This window comes from Zophobas morio, unplaced genomic scaffold, assembly GCF_036711695.1.
Source record: "Zophobas morio isolate AGI-343-1 ecotype UQ-CSIRO unplaced genomic scaffold, CSIRO_AGI_Zmor_V1 ptg000004l, whole genome shotgun sequence".
Lineage (NCBI taxonomy): Eukaryota > Metazoa > Arthropoda > Insecta > Coleoptera > Tenebrionidae > Zophobas > Zophobas morio.
Window position 1 is genome coordinate 18,331,669 of NW_026972109.1, and position 19,358 is coordinate 18,351,026.

The 19,358-nt window shown below is 38.4% G+C and overlaps 1 protein-coding gene across 18 annotated transcripts in view; it reads left to right on the forward strand.

Annotated features, from left to right (window-relative positions):
- LOC135144269 (cell adhesion molecule Dscam1) overlaps positions 1-19,262 on the forward strand; it is a 79,411-nt gene extending 60,149 nt beyond the window's left edge. For 3 of the 18 annotated variants that reach the window (XM_064076384.1, XM_064076351.1, XM_064076331.1), the window contains exons 10-25: positions 7,724-7,843; positions 7,897-8,070; positions 8,124-9,182; positions 9,232-9,387; positions 9,436-9,753; positions 9,804-10,093; positions 10,145-10,356; positions 10,406-10,582; positions 10,778-10,944; positions 13,088-13,246; positions 13,688-13,855; positions 14,120-14,221; positions 14,952-15,170; positions 15,598-15,915; positions 16,334-16,394; positions 17,641-19,257. In XM_064076384.1, coding sequence (XP_063932454.1) covers positions 7,724-7,843; positions 7,897-8,070; positions 8,124-9,182; positions 9,232-9,387; positions 9,436-9,753; positions 9,804-10,093; positions 10,145-10,356; positions 10,406-10,582; positions 10,778-10,944; positions 13,088-13,246; positions 13,688-13,855; positions 14,120-14,221; positions 14,952-15,170; positions 15,598-15,915; positions 16,334-16,394; positions 17,641-17,698 — 3,758 coding nt within the window. In that variant the 3' untranslated portion in view covers positions 17,699-19,257. Of the gene's footprint in view, positions 1-274; positions 563-732; positions 1,021-1,092; positions 1,381-1,452; positions 1,741-3,891; positions 4,180-4,534; positions 4,823-4,849; positions 5,135-5,885; positions 6,174-7,723; positions 7,844-7,896; positions 8,071-8,123; positions 9,183-9,231; positions 9,388-9,435; positions 9,754-9,803; positions 10,094-10,144; positions 10,357-10,405; positions 10,583-10,777; positions 10,945-13,087; positions 13,247-13,275; positions 13,468-13,687; positions 13,856-14,119; positions 14,222-14,951; positions 15,171-15,597; positions 15,916-16,333; positions 16,395-17,640 lie in introns of all 18 variants that reach the window. The other 15 variants (XM_064076359.1, XM_064076337.1, XM_064076374.1 and 12 more) reach the window with 13 other exon arrangements.
- The last annotated feature ends 96 nt before the right edge of the window (positions 19,263-19,358 follow it).

A 19,358-nucleotide genomic window follows, 5' to 3' on the forward strand; every position in this document is an offset into this window, starting at 1 on the left:
GTGACTTAGTAATTGCCACTTGTGCTGTTAGCAAAGGAGATTTCCCTATTACTATTCGTTGGTCACTTAATAATAAACCACTTGATAATGTCGACGGGATTACAGTCTTAAGTACCAATAAAAGAGTCAGTCAGCTTACTATAGAATCGGTTCAAGCCCATCACAGTGGAGAATATAAATGTATCGCAAAGAATAAGGCCGGCGTCATTGATTTTTCTGCCTACTTAAATGTTAACGGTATGGTTACAATTTTAATCGTGTTTTTCCTTCCCAGTCCCACCACAAATTTTACCCTTCGATTTTGGCGACGATCAATTTAATTCCGACGATATGACATCTGCCTCGTGCTCAGTTAGTAAAGGTGATTTACCCTTGACGATTTTCTGGATTTTTAATGGAAAAACAGTCGATCATGGGAATGGGGTTGTTGTTAGTCTTGTTAATAAGAGGTTGAGTACTTTGAGTATAGAATCAGTACAGGCAGAACATGCAGGAGAATATTCTTGTGTAGCAACGAATGCAGCAGGAGAAGGTCGACAGTCTTCAACGTTACGTGTGAACGGTACTTTACTTAATCCATCTTAAGTTGTTTGTTACCTTTACTTAAGAACCCTTTTCCTACTTTTGACCATTGACTATAACACTCATACTTGGAAACTCATCTGGTGATGAGTGATGACATGGGCCTCAAATCTTCATTTATTGTTAGAATGTGATTGTAACTTATTACAGTTGCGCCACAGATTTTGCCTTTCGATTTTGGAGAAGAGTCGGTAAACTCAGGGGATGTGGCTTCTCTTCAGTGCACTGTATTCAAAGGAGATTTGCCAATCAGAATTACGTGGTTACATAAAAATAAAGCCATTCGACCTAATGATGGCATTATTATTTCCAAAGCTAGTAGGAAAGTCAGTTCTTTAACTATAGACTCCGTGCAAGAGGACCATTCTGGATCTTACACATGTCTAGCTCAGAATAAAGCTGGAAACGCAAGTTATTCTACCGTTTTAAATGTGAATGGTACACTTTAGAGATATTTATTATGTAGTAACTTACCCTGGTCGTTCCTTAAAATCTGCAAATGTATTACAGTTGCCCCTCACATTTTACCTATTGACTTTGGTGAGGAATCGGTAAATTCTGGAGATCTTGCTTCGGCTCAGTGTTCAGTTTACAAAGGTGATTTACCAGTCAAGATCACATGGCTTCATAATAACGCTTCCATTGGTAACAACGAAGGAATTTTAATCACAAAAGCTGGCAGAAAAGTTAGTTCTCTTACTATTGATTCTGTACAAGCTGAGCATGCAGGGGTTTACACATGCATAGCTGAAAACAAAGCTGGATTAAACACTCACTCAGCGTATTTACGTGTTAATGGTAAATCGTAGTTTAGATATACATATATTCAAGTTTCCAACCCCATCCTTTACCAGTTGGTTGCATTTATAGTTGCCCCACAAATTCTTCACTTTGATTTCGGCGGAGAACCGGTTAATTCTGGTGATCTCGCTTCGCTGACTTGTTCCGTCTTCAAAGGGGACTTACCTGTCAAAATAACCTGGTACCACAATAACAAAAACGTCCATCACGTCGATGGCGTTCTTGTATCTACCGCCGGCAAGAAAATCAGTACCCTTAGTATAGATTCCGTCCAAGCAGAACACGCAGGAAACTACACATGCGTTGCCGAAAACAAAGCTGGAACGTTTTCATACACAGCTGAATTGCTGGTGAATGGTATTTTTATTTATTAACTTTTGTTTTACATGTTTTGCGTACCCCCTTTAACACCTCACAACTTTCCAGTAATTCCCCAAATTTTACCATTCAGCTTTGGAGAAGAAGCCATGAACACTGGCGATTCGACATCGTTAACGTGCACCATCACGAAAGGGGATCTCCCGGTGGAAATCACTTGGTCTCATAACAACACAAATTTGACTAACGATGGCAACATCGTCATTTTGAAAATGAGCAGAAAAATTAGTACTCTGAGTTTTGATTCTGTGCAGGCCGAACATCTCGGAGGTTATACGTGTACAGCGCGAAATTCTGCCGGGTCGTCGACTCATACCGCGTTTCTAAATGTTAACGGTACTCATATTTTGAGCTTGTTGTTTTTAGTACCCCGACCCGTCCTAACCTTAACCTTTTATAGTTGCCCCACAAATCCTGCATTTCGATTTCGGTGAGGATACCATCAATACTGGTGATTCCACGTCTTTGACTTGCTCCATCAATAAAGGGGATCTACCCATCAAGATCTTTTGGACTCATAATAATGTGACTGTCAAAAACGACGATTCCATATCAGTAATTCGTGTGAATAAGAAAATCAGTACCCTTAGTATAGAGTCAGTGCAAGCAGAACACATTGGAGAGTATACTTGCTTCGCCAAGAATAGAGCCGGAACCACTACTTACTCGACGTTTTTGCATGTTAATGGTACTTATTTGCATTCTCTTTTATAGTTCCACCTCAAATCCTACCCTTCGATTTTGGTGAAGAATCAATACATTCCGGTGACGTGGTGTCTTTAACTTGTTCCGTCAATAAAGGGGACTTGCCTTTAAAAATATTTTGGAGGTTTAATAACAAGTCTGTTGAAAATGAATTTGGTGTTGTTGTCAGCATGGTTAATAAACGACTGAGCACGTTGAGTATTGACTCAGTGCAAGCTGACAACTCTGGAGAATATAAGTGTGTCGCTAAAAATTCTGCTGGTTCTACTACTTATTCGGCACAGCTAAATGTGAATGGTACTTTGTATTTGCACTTTATTATTTCTTATAGTTTTAACGTAGTGTTAAAATGTTGTATTCCTTGCAGTACCACCTGCCATTTTACCCTTTGAATTTGGTGACGAACAAATTTATCCTGGTGATTCGGTGTCAGTGGCTTGTTCCATCCTTAAAGGCGATTTTCCTTTAAACATCACGTGGTTATTCAACGGTCGTGTCATAAACGATCCTACCATTTCCATCAACAAAGTCAACAAGAAACTCAACACTTTGAGTATAGATAGCGTTAATGCGGAGTACACAGGAGAATATACATGTCGGGCAGAAAATTTAGCCGGGTTTGCCACATATTCTGCATATTTGTATATCCATGGTACTAGTTCTATCTAGTGTAGTTTAGTTGCTCGCACTTGTCCTTAAAACCCACTTTTTTGTTACTAGTACTACCTCACATTACCCCCTTCGAGTTCGAAAATGAATTAAACACGGGCGATAACGTCCAATTGAACTGTCATGTGAGCAAAGGAGACACGCCTTTAAATATCACATGGACTTTAAACGGCAAACCCATTGGTCCATCTTCTGGAATTACGACTCTTCCAATAGGAACCCGTACAAACCTGTTGAATATTAATTCAGTTGATAGGGAACATTCAGGAACGTATACATGCACAGCTTCAAATAAAGGGGGACAAGCAGCCCACAGCGCCACTCTATTTATTAATGGTACACCTTCACTTTTAAGTTGGTTGATTAGTTCTTTGCACCCTTTAATTTGTCATTATGGTCCACAGTTCTTCCCCATATCCTACCATTTGATTTTGAGGGTGAGGCCAACACTGGGGATAGTACACAACTTAATTGCTACGTGAGCAAAGGCGACGCACCTCTTAATATAACTTGGTCCTTGAATAATAAAAACATTGAGTTGGATTCTGGAATTACTACGACACTTATCGGTCGTCGTACCAATTTGTTAACCATAAACTCGGTACAACCTGGACTTGCTGGTGTGTACACTTGCAAAGCGTCAAATAGGGCAGGCTCAGTCACCCACAACGCTGAACTTTTTATTAATGGTACATTAAGTGAATTTTACTTCTTACTGTACGTATTTTTGTTTCGCTAGTTCCTTACTTTTTATAGTACCACCCCAAATCGTCCATTTTGATTTTGGTGATGAACCCGTAAATTCTGGAGACTTGGTTTCTGTCATGTGCACCGTGAATAAAGGTGATTCTCCAGTAGAAATTAAATGGTTCCTAAACAACGCCTCCGCTAGTACTATCCACGGAGTGAATGTCTTGCGTACTAACAAACGCATCAGTCAACTTAGCATAGATTCAGTCCAAGCCGACCACTCAGGCGAATATACATGTTCAGCGAAAAATCCCGCCGGAACAGTGACTTATTCTGCGATTTTACACGTAAACGGTACTTACAGGACACTATTTTTGTTGTAGTACCTCCCCAAATTATCCCATTCGATTTCACCGATGACCCTGTCAATTCAGAGGACATGTCTTCTCTCACATGCACCGTTAACAAAGGGGACTTTCCTATTGAAATATCATGGACTTTGAATAATCGTTCTGTGGAGTCAATCCACGGGATTTCTGTCATGCGTACCAACAAACGCATCAGTCAGTTGAGCATAGATTCGGTTCAAGCCGAACATGCAGGAGAATTTGTATGTTACGCGAAGAATTCTGCCGGTACCACAACTTACTCTGCTGTTCTACACGTCAACGGTACTTGTACCAAATTAGTACGTTTTTCTTTGTTGTAGTACCTCCTCAAATCACTCCTTTTGATTTTACCGAGAACCCCGTTAATTCTGAAGATATGTCGTCGCTTTTTTGTACCGTACACAAAGGAGATTTTCCTATTAAGATAACATGGACTTTGAATGGTCGTCCCATTGACACTTCCCAAGGGATTTCTGTAATGCGTACTAATAAACGAATTAGCCAACTGAGTATAGATTCAGTGCATGCGGAACATACCGGAGAGTACACTTGCACAGCCAAAAACACAGCTGGGTCTACGCATCACTCAGCGGTACTACATGTCAATGGTACTTAAAGCTATATTTTCTCCTTAGTTCTACCCCACATCACCCCCTTTAACTTTGACGGAGAAGCAAATAGAGGAGATAGTGTTCAAGTTTCGTGTTACGTTAGTAAAGGAAACATGCCTGTGACGTTCTCATGGCTTCTGAATGGGAAACCTGCTGATGAATCCTTAGGGATTGGAGTTTCTTCCTTTGGGAAAAAAACGTCGGTGTTGAGTATAGACTCAGTCGATGAGCATAACGCAGGGAATTACACTTGTTTAGCGTCCAATCGTGCCGGAGTGGCTGCATACACAGCAAAATTAATTGTAAAGGGTACCACCCGCTTAATTTATCTCTACTTTATGCATAATCCAATTTATATCCATTATTCTCGTACTTTTCCTAGTTTTGCCAAAAATTCAACCGTTCACTTTTGGAGACGAACCAGCGTTTATAAAAGATTCAGCAACGGTCCAGTGTAGTTTGTCCTCTGGTGATCTTCCTGTTACGTTCTCTTGGATGTTGAATGGAAAACCTGTTAAAGATATTGAAGGGATTGCTATTGGTAGTTTCGGAAAGAAGACGTCAGTGTTGAGCATCGATTCGTTATCAGAAGTACATGCAGGCAATGTTACTTGTTTAGCTGCGAATAAAGCGGGAATTTCGGCCTACACCACCGAACTTATTATCAAGGGTACTTACTTTACTAAACCCTGTTCTTTTTCCTTCAGTTATGCCAAGAATCACTCCTTTTTACTTCGAAGATAATCCCGTTCATTCTGGTCAGTACGTTCAAGTGGGTTGTTTAGCATCCGAAGGCGACTTACCCATCACTATTGATTGGATGTTAAACGGCAAGAAATTAGGACATTTTCCTGAAATTTCTACATCGAAAATGGGAAAACGCAGTTCTATTTTAGCAATAGAGTCGGTTTCGTATGTCCACGCCGGAAACTATACCTGTATCGCAAAAAACCGAGCTGGAAGTACCAAATTCGTGACGGAACTGCAAGTGAATGGTTGATTATAATTTAACTTTTGTTTTGTTTGTTTGGTTTTTTCACTTAGTTTCTTTTCCTTCCAGTTCCTCCCCAGATCACTCATTTCGATTTCGGCGACGAGCCTATCAATTCAGGTGATACAGTCTCAGTTTTTTGCATTGTGAACAAAGGCGACTTCCCCATTAACATTAGCTGGACTTTGAACACCAAACCCGTGGACCAAATTGATGGTATCACCACGATAAGAACCAGCAAACGCATCGTCCAGTTGAACATTGACTCTGTCCATGCGGAACATTCTGGAAAATATGTTTGTTCTGCTAGAAATCCGGCCGGACTGGTCGAGCACTCCGCCTATCTTCACGTGAACGGTACTTAAACCTTTTTCCTTTTCCCAGTCTTGCCGAAGCTTCTACCTTTCACTTTTGGTGACGAACCATCCTACATGGGCGAATCTACAACTGTCCAGTGTAGTTTGTCTACGGGTGATATGCCAGTGAAATTCTCCTGGACTTTGAATGGAAAAGCTCTAACAGACGTTCAAGGGGTGACTATTGCTTCTTTTGGGAAAAAGACATCTGTTATTAGTATTGAATCGGTGGATGAACACCACGCAGGGAATTATTCTTGTTTTGCCGAAAATCGAGCGGGAGTTGCTAGCCACTCTTCTGTGTTAATTGTCAAGGGTAACTTTTAAGTTTTTTTCTTTTTGTTAGTTGCACCCCGCATCATCCCTTTTTATTTCGAAGAAAATCCTCTTCATTCCGGTCAGTATGCACAAATTAACTGCTTGGTCGCCGAAGGAGACCTACCGATAACCATAGAATGGAGCTTGAACGGGAATAGCTTCGACTACCCCGAAATATCGGTAGCCATAGTTGGAAAAAGAAGCTCAATGTTGACAATCGAGTCAGTTTCGTACTCCAGCGCAGGGAACTACACTTGTCGTGGCAAAAACAAAGCCGGACAAACGGAGTATACAACACAACTACTGGTTAACGGTTAACATTTAGTACTTTTTCTGTTGAGTGTTTTCTTTTTCCTAAGTCGGTGCTTTCTCACTTTTCAGTTTTACCTCACATAGTCCCGTTTAGTTTCGGTGATTCGCCTGTACATTCAGGACAGACAGCTCAAGTTACTTGTTTGGTGTCAGAGGGCGATCTTCCTTTGAACATTACGTGGAGTTTTCATGGAGGTGTGGTAGAGTTGGATAGTGGGGTTATCACAACAAAAATCGGCAAAAAGGCGAGTTCGCTTCTTATAGATTCTGTATCGGAAGTTCAGAGTGGAAATTACACATGCACTGCTCAGAATCGTGCCGGATCTAGCCATTATACGGCATCTCTAGATGTTTATGGTACACTTAAATTTTTGTTACGTTGTCTATTCTTTGTGTAACGATGGAAAATGGCTTCTATTCAAAGCTTCCATGTGGCTAATACTTGTTGCACCATCTCAAGAGGAGGCGATCTCAGCTGCACCCTTTCTCCTTCAACTCCTTCACGCTTCCTTCAGCTGAGATCTAGGGAAGATCCCGTTTTCCACTTCCTGTGCACTTTTTCTTCTTCTTCTTTGAGTTCAATCTTTGCATGCTTTTTTTAAGTTGTCCTTTCACTTTTTCGTTATTTTACTAACTGTACAACTGGAGTAACTTCGATAATTATTCTGTCGAACTTCAAAATTATCACTTGTTTAAATTATTGAAGTTCTTCCAGGGTGTGATAAGAAGTATTGATTCATCCAGTAAAACTAAATCAATTGATTACAGAATTTTGCAAATCAGTACTTTTTATCCAGTGTAGTTTTTTTGGAAATCAAAATTATTAATGCATGCCCAAGAACTTTCGAAGATCAAAATTATTAGGTGCATGATTACACGAGGGTTGAAAGACATGCATATCTAACCGAAGATTATTTTTAGTGCCACCAAGGTGGATACTAGAACCCACTGACAAAGCATTTGCTCAAGGCTCTGATGCCGCAGTTGAATGTAAAGCCGATGGTTTCCCCAAGCCTGTAGTGACATGGAAAAGGGCAACTGGTAAAGTTCTCGTATTATTTTATTAAACACTTTCTAACGCTTATAATTATCAGGGGTTTCACCTGGCGATTACAAAGACTTTAAACCTAACAATCCCGATATTAAAGTCGAAGATGGCACTCTTACTATCAATAACATTCAAAAGACAAACGAAGGCTATTACTTATGCGAGGCTGTTAACGGAATCGGTTCTGGTTTATCAGCTGTCATCCAAATCAGCGTTCAAGGTACTCTTGCTCTTATATAATAAACAAACTAGACTGTACAAATTGGGTTTTAGCTCCTCCTCAATTCGATATTAAATTGCGCAATCAGACTTCACGTAGAGGCGATCCTGCTGTATTACAGTGTGAAGCTAAAGGCGAGAAACCTATTGGAATTTTGTGGAACATCAACAACAAACGCTTGGAACCAAAAGGCGACAACCGATACACAATTCGCGAAGAAATTTTGGCCAACGGTGTACTTTCTGGACTCAGTATCAAACGCACTGAACGCTCTGACTCTGCTTTGTTTACTTGCGTTGCTACTAACGCTTTCGGCAGCGACGACACTAGTATCAACATGATCGTACAAGAAGTACCTGAAGTTCCTTACGGTTTAAAGGTTTTGGATAAGTCTGGCCGATCTGTGCAATTGTCTTGGGTCGCACCATACGACGGAAATTCACCAATCACCCGATACATGATCCAGTACAAACAAAGCAAAGTTAGCTGGGAAGGTAACACACAACCCGTCCTTGTACCTGGTGACCAGACCGAAGCAGGAGTTTTTACACTGAAACCAGCAACCACCTACCACATTAGAATTGTAGCTGAAAACGAAATTGGTTCAAGCGAGCCATCCGACACTGTTACTATCATCACGGCTGAAGAAGTACCCGGAGGTCCCCCAACTAGCATTCGTGTGGAAACCGATGATCAACACTCTTTGGTTGTTTACTGGAAACCACCCGTCAGAGAGGAATGGAACGGAGATATTTTGGGTTACTACGTCGGTTACAGATTGGCCAACTCCGAAAAACCGTATCTTTTTGAAACTGTTGAATTTAGTCGCGAGGAAGGAAAAGAACACCATTTGAAAATTTCTAATCTGAAGACTTACACTCAGTACTCTGTTGTCGTACAAGCTTTTAATAAAGTCGGTGCTGGACCATTGTCTGATGATATCAAAGCTTACACTGCTGAAGGAGTACCAGAACAACCTCCAGATAAGGCTACTTGCACCACTCTTACCGCTCAAACTATTCGTGTATCATGGGTTTCTCCACCACTCACTGCCGCCAATGGTGTTATTAAAGGATACAAAGTCATTTACGGACCTTCAGACACTTGGTTTGGTAAGGTGGTACCACTTTTGGAACGACAAATTCTAGGGTTATTTTTTAGATGAAAACACCAAAGACACAAAGATTACTGCCGCTAGCGAAACTATTCTTCACGGACTTAAAAAATACACCAATTACAGTATGGAAGTTTTGGCTTACACTTCCGGAGGTGATGGTGTTCGCACAACTCCCATTCATTGTCAAACGGAACAAGATGGTACTGCTTTACTAAATTCGTTGTTCTTGTTATAAGCGTTGCTTTTAGTACCCGAGGCTCCAGTTTCCGTCAAAGCTTTAGTCATGTCAGCAGACGCAATCCTCGTTAGCTGGAAACCCCCAGTCGAACCAAACGGTATCGTTGAGTACTACACCGTCTACTACAAACCAGCAGCCGCCGAAGGTACCACAACCGAAGAAAAAACAAGCTCGCAGAAAATCACACCCAACTTGAGGAACCAGAACCTTAGCTTCCAAGCGAAAAATCTCGACAGCAGCTTGAAATACGAATTCTGGGTCACAGCCGCTACTACAATCGGTGAAGGTCAACCCTCTAAGAAGGTTACAGTATCTCCAAACACAAGCGGTACTTTTTCTACAAATTTCGGTAGTGTAGATTTTTTGGGTTTGATTTAGTTCCAGCCAAAATTGCCTCGTTCGACGATACCTTTGTCACTACTTACAAGGAAGATGTTACTTTACCATGCCTTGCTGTCGGTATGCCACAACCAATTATCACCTGGAAAATCAAGGGAGTTCCATTCACCACCAACGACAAAATTAGACAACAACCAGACGGTTCTCTGTTTATTCGTGACGTCAGCAGAAATAACGCTGGAGAATACTCATGCCACGTTGAAAACGACTATGGACAAGATTCCGTAACGCATCAATTGATCGTGAATGCTCCCCCACATGCGCCACAAGTACTTAAGTCGTGGTGTTTTGTTCCGACTTATTGACGTAATCGATTGTAGGTTCAACTGACTTCCACAACCACAAACTCGTTGACTCTTAAAATGAAACCTCACGAATCTGATGTTGAACCAATCCACGGTTACACGATTCACTACAAACCAGAATTTGGTGACTGGGAGACTGTACAAGTGGGACCAACTGTAGAAAAATACACTCTGGAGAAACTTCTTTGCGGTACTAGGTATCAAGTATATGTAAAAGCGTACAACAGGTTGGTACTACTCTTTTTTAAAGTACGGTGTAATTTGATTGGTTCGTAGCATTGGAACCGGCGATCCTTCCGACACTCTGAACCCTCGAACCCGTGGAGAGAAACCAATCATTCCAAGTGCTGAAAAATTCATTGAAGTATCTTCCAATAGTATCACTCTTCACCTTAGCGCATGGTTAGATGGTGGTTGCCCTATGCTGTACTTCGTAATCGAACACAAAAAGAAGTGAGTTGGGTTTTCTGACAAAAGTGACTGACGTTTTGAACCAAGCTACTAAGTAACTTAGAGTATTTTATTTCGATGTATTGTCTTACAATTTGACTTACGTAATTCGCTTTGTGAATTTTGAACACACGAGAGTAATTGATCGATTTTTGCGACAGTGTTTAGTAATTTATTGATTTATGTTTTGCTTTTCAGGACAAGCTCAGAATGGATCCAGGTCTCAAATAATGTAAAACTAGGCCAGAATTTCGTTCTTTTGGACTTGGACCCTGCTGTTTGGTATCATTTACGTGTCACTGCTCACAATAATGCCGGATTTAACGTTGCCGAATACGAATTTGCTACTCTCACCGTCACCGGAGGTAATTTTGGTGTATCTTGGCATGGGCGCCGACTCCTTTGAAGTCAACCGGATCCTGATGATGTCTTTACTATACTATTAATATTACTACAACAAACATACTATTAATGCAGTTTCCTTTTTCAAACGAGAGCTAACTACCTGCGGTATCTGATGGATGGTTGTCTACTAAATTGTTAATTTAAATATCGATTAACTTCCCCGTCTGTGTATTTTAAGTAGAAGTGAAAACGTAACATTTCGTGATATTGAAGATAGAAATAATATTAAATAAGTTGCGTGCGCAACGTAATTGAAAATTTACGATTTTACACTATGTAAATTCATAAACGCCCCCAAGTGAGATTAGAAAAATAGAAACTGTTTTTATATTGTTGATGTTATATCAGTATCTTGGGGAAATTAGGGACAATATGACTTAAGACTCCTCCTTACACCTCTCAAATTTTTCGTTCCAAAATGTGAAGCCAGTGTTACTAGGACATGTCACTTCGAAACTACCGGACAAGCAGATGTACCATTCAGTGTTAAGCACAATGGTAATAAGGGTCTGAGATAATTTCAAAAAGTTTCGTACTTATTTACAACTTATTCGTGTTAAATGAACCCAAGAATTCAAGTTAAAAAACTTCATTTTTGTACATTGTAGTGCACATTACAGTTATAAAAAATTTGCATTTATATTTATAGCAACTTATCATACAGGGTCAAGATAAATCAGTGACTGACCTCAAAGGTGGTTTGGCCAAAATAAAAAATATCGGTGTCCTTGGGTTCACTTATTTGCGATTGATACTGTTTTTAAAAAGACAGTGATGCAATGGGGTCAGCTAAATCGTGTATTTTTCGTTTTTGTTTGTTATTTTGCTTAGTTCTGCCGTTTATAACATGCAAAAGTTTGACAAAACAGCGAAATAACAATTAAATTATTACAAATTGAAATGCACTTTCACAAAAAGTTAACTTGGAACCAGATATACCAAAAAAATCCTCTAGTAGGCCGTGCAATTTATTTTTAAAATAATTATGTTGGCAACACCAACGCCGTTTCTTGTTCAGTTTGACAGTTACAGTCAAATAAGGGGTCAAATAGCTGCAATACCAACAACATTATTTTAAAAATAAATTGCACGGCCTACTGGAGGAATTGTTGTTTCGATCATATGGTATAATTCTACAGGACCTCTGTATTTTGACAGTTCCGATCAAATAATTAAATATTTAACTGTTATGTCAAAATCATTATTTTAAAAATCAATTTCATGGCCCACTAGAGGATTCTTTTTAGTTTTTGATAAAACTGTCTATTAATTCTTACCGATTACCTTTTATCTATTTTCCCTAATTTAGTTTTCTACATATAAACGGTTGTGGTTTCTGAGTGTTCCATGAACTGGCTTTAGAAATGCAAACAGAAAAAAATATTTTCTCGTAAAGTATTTGCTTCCACTGTCCGTAATTATTACGTGTGTAAATTTAAACAAAGCCACTAGTAGATATCGTAACGTATTACATTCTGGACGGCCACTTTAATACTGATCACTCGAACAGTGCGACGCATTTACGTTGCCCGAGGTCTATTTTTCGCCGCCGCGTTCTGGTTATTAACAAAGCATATGCAACTTTAGATAACACAAAGAAAATTGTGTTATTTTATCATATACACTGCAATCGATTTAAAATATTTCTTAATTGAAAGAAATGATAATTTTTGGAAGAAAGTGTGGAAACATTTTTGAAAAATTTTATTTAAAAACCATGCTCCAAGAAGTTGTTGATTCACAGTGGAGTCAAAATGAACATTTTAGTCGTATATTTAAAAAAATATGAATTACAATTACCTATATTATATCAGGGTTCGAAAATATAAATATTCTTGTTTGCCTTTAAGGAGAAGCCTTAATAAATACATTTGAGACTTTCTGTTGAAGGATTAGTAAAACAATAGTCCTGTTCTCCCGCTTTTAGTTCCATTTTGTTGGTAGTAGAACTCCCGTTTAGTTATATGTTTGAACCCTCGACATCCCGGAAGTTGGCGCCTATAGCTGTCCGTTCTGTTGTGTTGATGCTTACAGTCAAGTGTACGCAATAGTACCTGAATGTAGCGTAGGCGCGATGCCAACGAAAGTTTGTTTTCGTTTCAGGTACTATTGCCCCGGCCCGTGAAATTCCCAAAGAGGACACAATTCAAATAATCCTGGCGAACCTAAACCTAGTAGTCCCCGTAGTGGCGGCAGTTCTGGTCATAATTGTTGCCATTATTGTGATTTGTGTATTGCGGGGCAAAGGAAATTACCATAAAGGTACAGTCGTTGTTTTTTCTGTATTCTAGGTACAATCGCGCCAATTAGGGAATCGCCCGGTGTAAAGATGCTGTTTCCTTGGATACCCGACTGGGTCGACTTGAATATTGCTGTGCCAGTAGCTGCTACAGTAGTTGTTGTCGTTGTCGGCATTGTCGTGATTTGCGTGGCTCTGTCGCGCAGGGCTCACGGTCCTTTACAAACTCGGCTCCGAAGCGATTGTATGTCATAATTTTCATCATCACTCACCCACAAATGACAGATTACGATAACACGCCTTTCAGCATAGCAACGTTTTGGTACTCGCGACACAGCAGCGCTTATTTCCACTTGCATGCGTCACACTGCAACTTTGCTATGCAGTTTGGTTATTCTAATATGTCATCTGTGACCATACTTCCGTTGCGATTTTGCACTTTTTGCAACGGTCTCGTTTTCCAGACGATGTCGTTTACAACCAATCCGTCAACGCATCGTCGACTTTAGATAAGCGCCGACCTGACTTAAGAGACGAACTCGGCTACATCGCACCACCAAACCGAAAACTACCACCAGTACCAGGCTCCAACTATAACACCTGCGACAGGATCAAGCGAGGTACCGTCTTAAGTAAGAATCAGCCATCGCTTTTTACGCATGACCATTTATTTTAATTTTGTATTTATTATTCTTTCATTGCTGAACGCTGGCGCCGAATTCTATATACGCGAGGTAGAATTCGGCTCAACTTCCCCACTAACACATACATGTTGCGCGCTGTATGTATATTATTTTAATAATATTTTTTGCTGTTTCTATGTCATCTTATGTGTCGTGTGAGCGATTACTTATTCCATGCAAGGTACAAATGCTTGATTTTTAAATGTGCAATAGGAGCTCATTATCGTTCTCATTCTACCTGGGATCCAAGGCGACATTTGTATGAAGAGCTTAGAAGTAGAAGGGGTTCGAACGAAACTGTTCATGCTCATAGAGGTAAAAGTCTATCATTTACAGAATGGTTTGTGAGCTTTCGTGCTTCTGATTCTAACTAAACACTACTTAGATTTGTCATCTGTCTGCGTGTGCGTAACAGGTTTGCCCCAAACCAAACGGCATGTTTTATTTTCTTACTATTTAAAACTTTTTGCAACCTTATCTGATATTTTTGAAACGCTGTTTTGATGGCGCTAAAAATTCAAATTTAAATCGAACTGCGCATGTGCGATAGATTGTAGCCAATCAAAATTCACACGGTCTTTGCGCAAATTAAGCTTCTCTCTTCAAGCGTAAAACAGTGGCGTGTACAGAATTTCAACATTTCTATCCGTTCTCAGAATATAAGACCGCGGAGACCCTGTATATAAAGAAAAAAAGTACGAGTAATCAGAAACTAATTCTCAAATTTTGATTGCAGCTGAAAAAAACAGATTCCATTTCAAAAAAGTAGTACCAAATTTCTGTTATAATTTATATAAAATAAAACATGCCAGATGTGTTTTAGAAACTGTAAATAGATTTGACAATGTCTATAGACTTATAAGTTGGTTGACTTCAACTCAACTATCAAAAGCTGTAAGTTTGTGTGAGGTGCTTATGTTTGCTTGTGCAATGTGCTTACTACTCAGTCATCACAGCTGATAACAATACATAAGACTCGTACTACTAGAGACGTTTTTTTATAGGAACAAATCATACTAAGCTACGACGTCATTTTTGATTATAGGCATGGACGACGAAATTTGCCCCTACGCAACCTTCCATCTTTTGGGCTTCCGCGAAGAAATGGATCCAAGCAAAGCGATGCAATTCCAGACTTTCCCCCACCCCCACTCCGGGACCATGGGACCATCAGGCATGAACACCCCCCACCAGATTCACTCACGCTCTGGATCACAGTCGATGCCACGGCAAAATAGGCGATATGACCGAGTCGGTTCACAAGGTATATTTTTAACCTGTTATGATAAACCATTACGTAACTCAAGTTCTTGATAAATCAAAATCAAACAAACAAAATAGGGGACCGTTGTTACGTTGTGAAACAAAATGACAAGATGTGTTCACGAATGTAGCTGGTCAGACCACAAGAGGACACTCAACGACCTGTTATAGTTTTAGTTTTTTTTTAGAAATATTAAAAAATATAGGAAGAAACAGTATATACTGTGGTTAGAAAGCAAGTATTTTTAATTCTAGGTTTGCTTTTTGTGTTTGTAGTACATGTGCAACAATGTTACTGTCGCTATTGTATACTTATAGTTCTCCGTATAATATAAAAATAGGTAGAGGGTGCCACGTAGCGCCTCTCGCTCTCGACTTTTATAATACATATCTTCGTTCAAGACTGTGAAAAACGTCTGCTGTTGTAGGTAACGGTAGCATTTACTCCCCTGGCCCCGAATACGACGATCCAGCAAACTGCGCCCCCGAAGACGAGCAATACGGTTCTCAATATGGCGGCTATGGTGCGCCCTACGACCAATATGGCAGCCGAGGCTCCATCGGCCGTCGCTCTCTTGGATCTCTGAGATTGCAACCCACCAACAGCAGCCCCGAGCCCCCACCACCACCACCACGTAACCACGATCCATCTTTCAACGACTCGAAAGACAGTAACGAGATCTCTGAAGCCGAATGCGACCGAGACCAGTTGATCAACAGCCGAACCTACGGCGGTGAGTCTCACTGTAGTTAGTTACTTAACTTAAGGTAGCTTATCGGCCTCGTTTTATATAAAACTCGCAAAAAATAAATAACTTGCTTTATTGAAAAATTGGCCGTAGTTCTAACTGATGATATCCAAATTGATAAAGTTTTGAATTCGTTTTCAGAAAATGAGCAGGGTAAGTGAGTTGTTTGACCGTAATCTATTAGGATTAGATAAGGTTCTTCAACTCATTGATCATTCATTCATTCAAGTCGTTCCATCAGTTTTATTGATCGTTGCATGTCTGAAATTAATATTGTGTGTTAACTGCATGACGAAAATATTTTGTTTTCTCTCTTTGGTTTGCCACTGCATACTTTTATTTCGATTGTGATTTTGTTTAAGCTAGATAGGCAGTGACGTCTTGTGGTCGTGTAGTAAGTGTGGTTTGTTTTCAGTAATGAGAGGTAGTTCAAAGGATGGCATGTCTCACGAGGAAATGCGCAAACTGATTGAAAGGTCAGTACACACAAATTACCCACAACTCCTTTTCAGTATTCATCATATACAGTGTGTCCCACTTTTCGATAAGTCGTTATTTTTTTTATTTTCCGAATTAAATAAGTTCGTTACAAAAATAAATGTATGTTTGACTATTATTCCGTAAGTGTAAAGATATGTAGTTTTTAAATTTGAAATTGTTTGTAAAGGAATTCTTTACAAATGACAGTTCGGAGGAAATGATATTAATTTGAAGCTACGTACATATACATGTTGTAGCGACCATTATAACTATCAACAAAATGGCGAGGTGTATTCGCAGATGCAGGTATAAATTATAAAGCGGTTGCTATTTTTTCAAAAATACGCAATAAATATATTTAAGTCATTATTATTTGCAATAAGATATGAAAATATGAATTTCGATTGAAGTCTAAAACTGCATTTTTCACTAAATAAAATTTACTAGAAAAATAACGATAATATTCATTTAGCGTCCCCTTGAAAAATGGTACACACTGTACATTAAAAAAAATACGATAACTTGTTCTCGAGCGTTTTAACCATTCTGACAAATGCTTTACAGAAAAGGATATTATTGTACTGAAGTGAAATACATATATTAATTTATTTTCTTTTATTTTTCATTAATTTGATTATTTATTTTTGTAGTTAAATAAAACAAACTTGGAACTCAAGACAATGATCTCAGTTTGTTTTATATAATCGAAGCCAACACTTTTAATTATCGAAATAATTGGAAAATTTTTCTTTAGTTGTTTCTTTAGGGTTTGAATTTTTAATTGCTACTGGTGATGCAATGAATTGGCTGCTCGCTTGTGCATTTTTGCTGAATAACGAAATTTTTGAATGTCATCTTGCATGTAAGTATTTGAAAAGTTCAAACCTTTAATTTGGCGTTTTCCAATTTTATTTTTTAATTGAATTTAATTTTTGCTGAATCACTTCAGTACATCGGGTTGATTCCAAAACGACACGTTCCCATTATTGCACCCATCATATATTTGTAATGGTCTTGTGATAATGATTTTGTTAATTTCATGAATTCCTCTCAAATAGGAAACTGTAAGTGTGTACTGCAAACTGTAAGCTTATTTAAGTGTGTTTTTCTTTTGCACTGTTTTCGTTTATGTGTGCACACTAATTTTTAACTAATTTTGTGTGTTTATTTCTCGATGTGTTTATGTCGACTAACCGTTTATCGTAAACTAAAGTGAGAGCATTTTGTGTTTTCCTTTTTTAGAAACGAAACAGGTCAAGCAAACGGCGGACTCACAGCCTACGATACTGTGGCAGTGTAATTTGTAAAGAAGACAAGAGACGCTTACCTCCGTTGATTTAACGATCATATCTCGTAGTTAAATTGATTTCTAACGTTAGCAAATATTTTACGCAGAGATCTGATCATTAAATTCCCTCCAACATCACGGTATTTGTACAAAATATTCACACCAACCTTGGAGACTGAAACTTTCTTTTCGATTTCCATGACTTTTTTAGGAATAGCACAAAATTGGCTTTTTGGACATTTTCGTGAATATTTAGTGTGGATACCTCTCCTGAATGTATTTTTTTTTACCAAATATTTATTTTAGTTGCTTTATTAGGGCCGCAAATGCCGCCAAAACGAATACGTACACATTTTGCCAAGGTTTTGATATATAAAAGATCTGAGTTTTGGTTCGTTCGTTGTACAGTGGCTCAATGTGTCATGTGATATTTTGAGGTTTGTGAATACTTTTTTATTTAATGATATTTGGTCGATTGATTTGAAGTCTACAGTGGTGCCAAAAATTTGATCGGTTTAGTTAAATATTCTGCTGTAGACCTTTTTGTAATGTAGGTAGATAGCTTTGTTTATTATTTCGCTTCATTAAGTTGTTTTGTTTCATGTTTTGGATAGGTTTAGTGTACAGTTGGCGATATGGTTTCGTTATTTTTATTGTGCTGTACAAGTGTTGAAGGTTGTGCATCGCCAGCTTGTAATTATAAAATGCTACATGTAAGAAATTAGCTTTCCCCCCCTTTGAATGCTTTGCTGACAGTCTATTTCTCAAACCGAAAATATACTTATTTTTCGTACGTTCTCCCAATGACCATCGAATTTATTAAACATGGACTGTCAGTAGATTCATTCGTTATTAATAATAGCTAAATTAGGGTCAAATCTAATTGTTTTAGACGCTAGTTTTACGAAAATATATCAGTGTTTCTATCTTATTGCATGTTCGTCAAATATATAAAAGTAGATGTATAAAAAGATACAATCTTGAAATTATTTAGGTAACTCAAACTATACAAAGCTCTACAAACATAATTTTATTCACCTAATACTCAGCTTCATTGTAGTGTTAAAAAATATCAGTAGCGTAGATGTTTATCCAACCTAATTATGGCATTTTAGACAGAGATTTAAGTTCATTAGTACTTCTGAATGTATTTTACCAAACTGGTATTTTGAATGAACTCTTTTTTTCAACTGTTCAAGTTCCTAACGTAGTAATCAATCTTGGTAAAATATACACAGATAATAACAGCAATGTAAATTATTTGTCGTTAATATTAAACTAGTCAATAATTTTTCTTCTCTTGTACCGACTCTTGTGAAATCTTTTGTAAAATGACAAGGTTTTCTTTCTTTCTTTCGTTGTGATAATGGTTTGAAATGCCATTATAAGTGTATATCTTAAGTGTGCTATATATCCAATTATAGTCATAGTGTAATACTCTTTAATACTTATAATAATCATTTGTAATTTCTGCAATATTTTATAATGATATTTTACTAACTGTGTGTTTTGTATAAATTGGTTTTCGCGATTTGCATTTTACGTAATTTGGTGAATCTTATGTATGTAATTTATTACTTTAACGGTTTTGCCATTGTAATGTATAAATTTAAGTGCTTGTATACCAAAGTACGTTTTTGGTTAAATATACAAACAAAAAAATTGGTCTAAA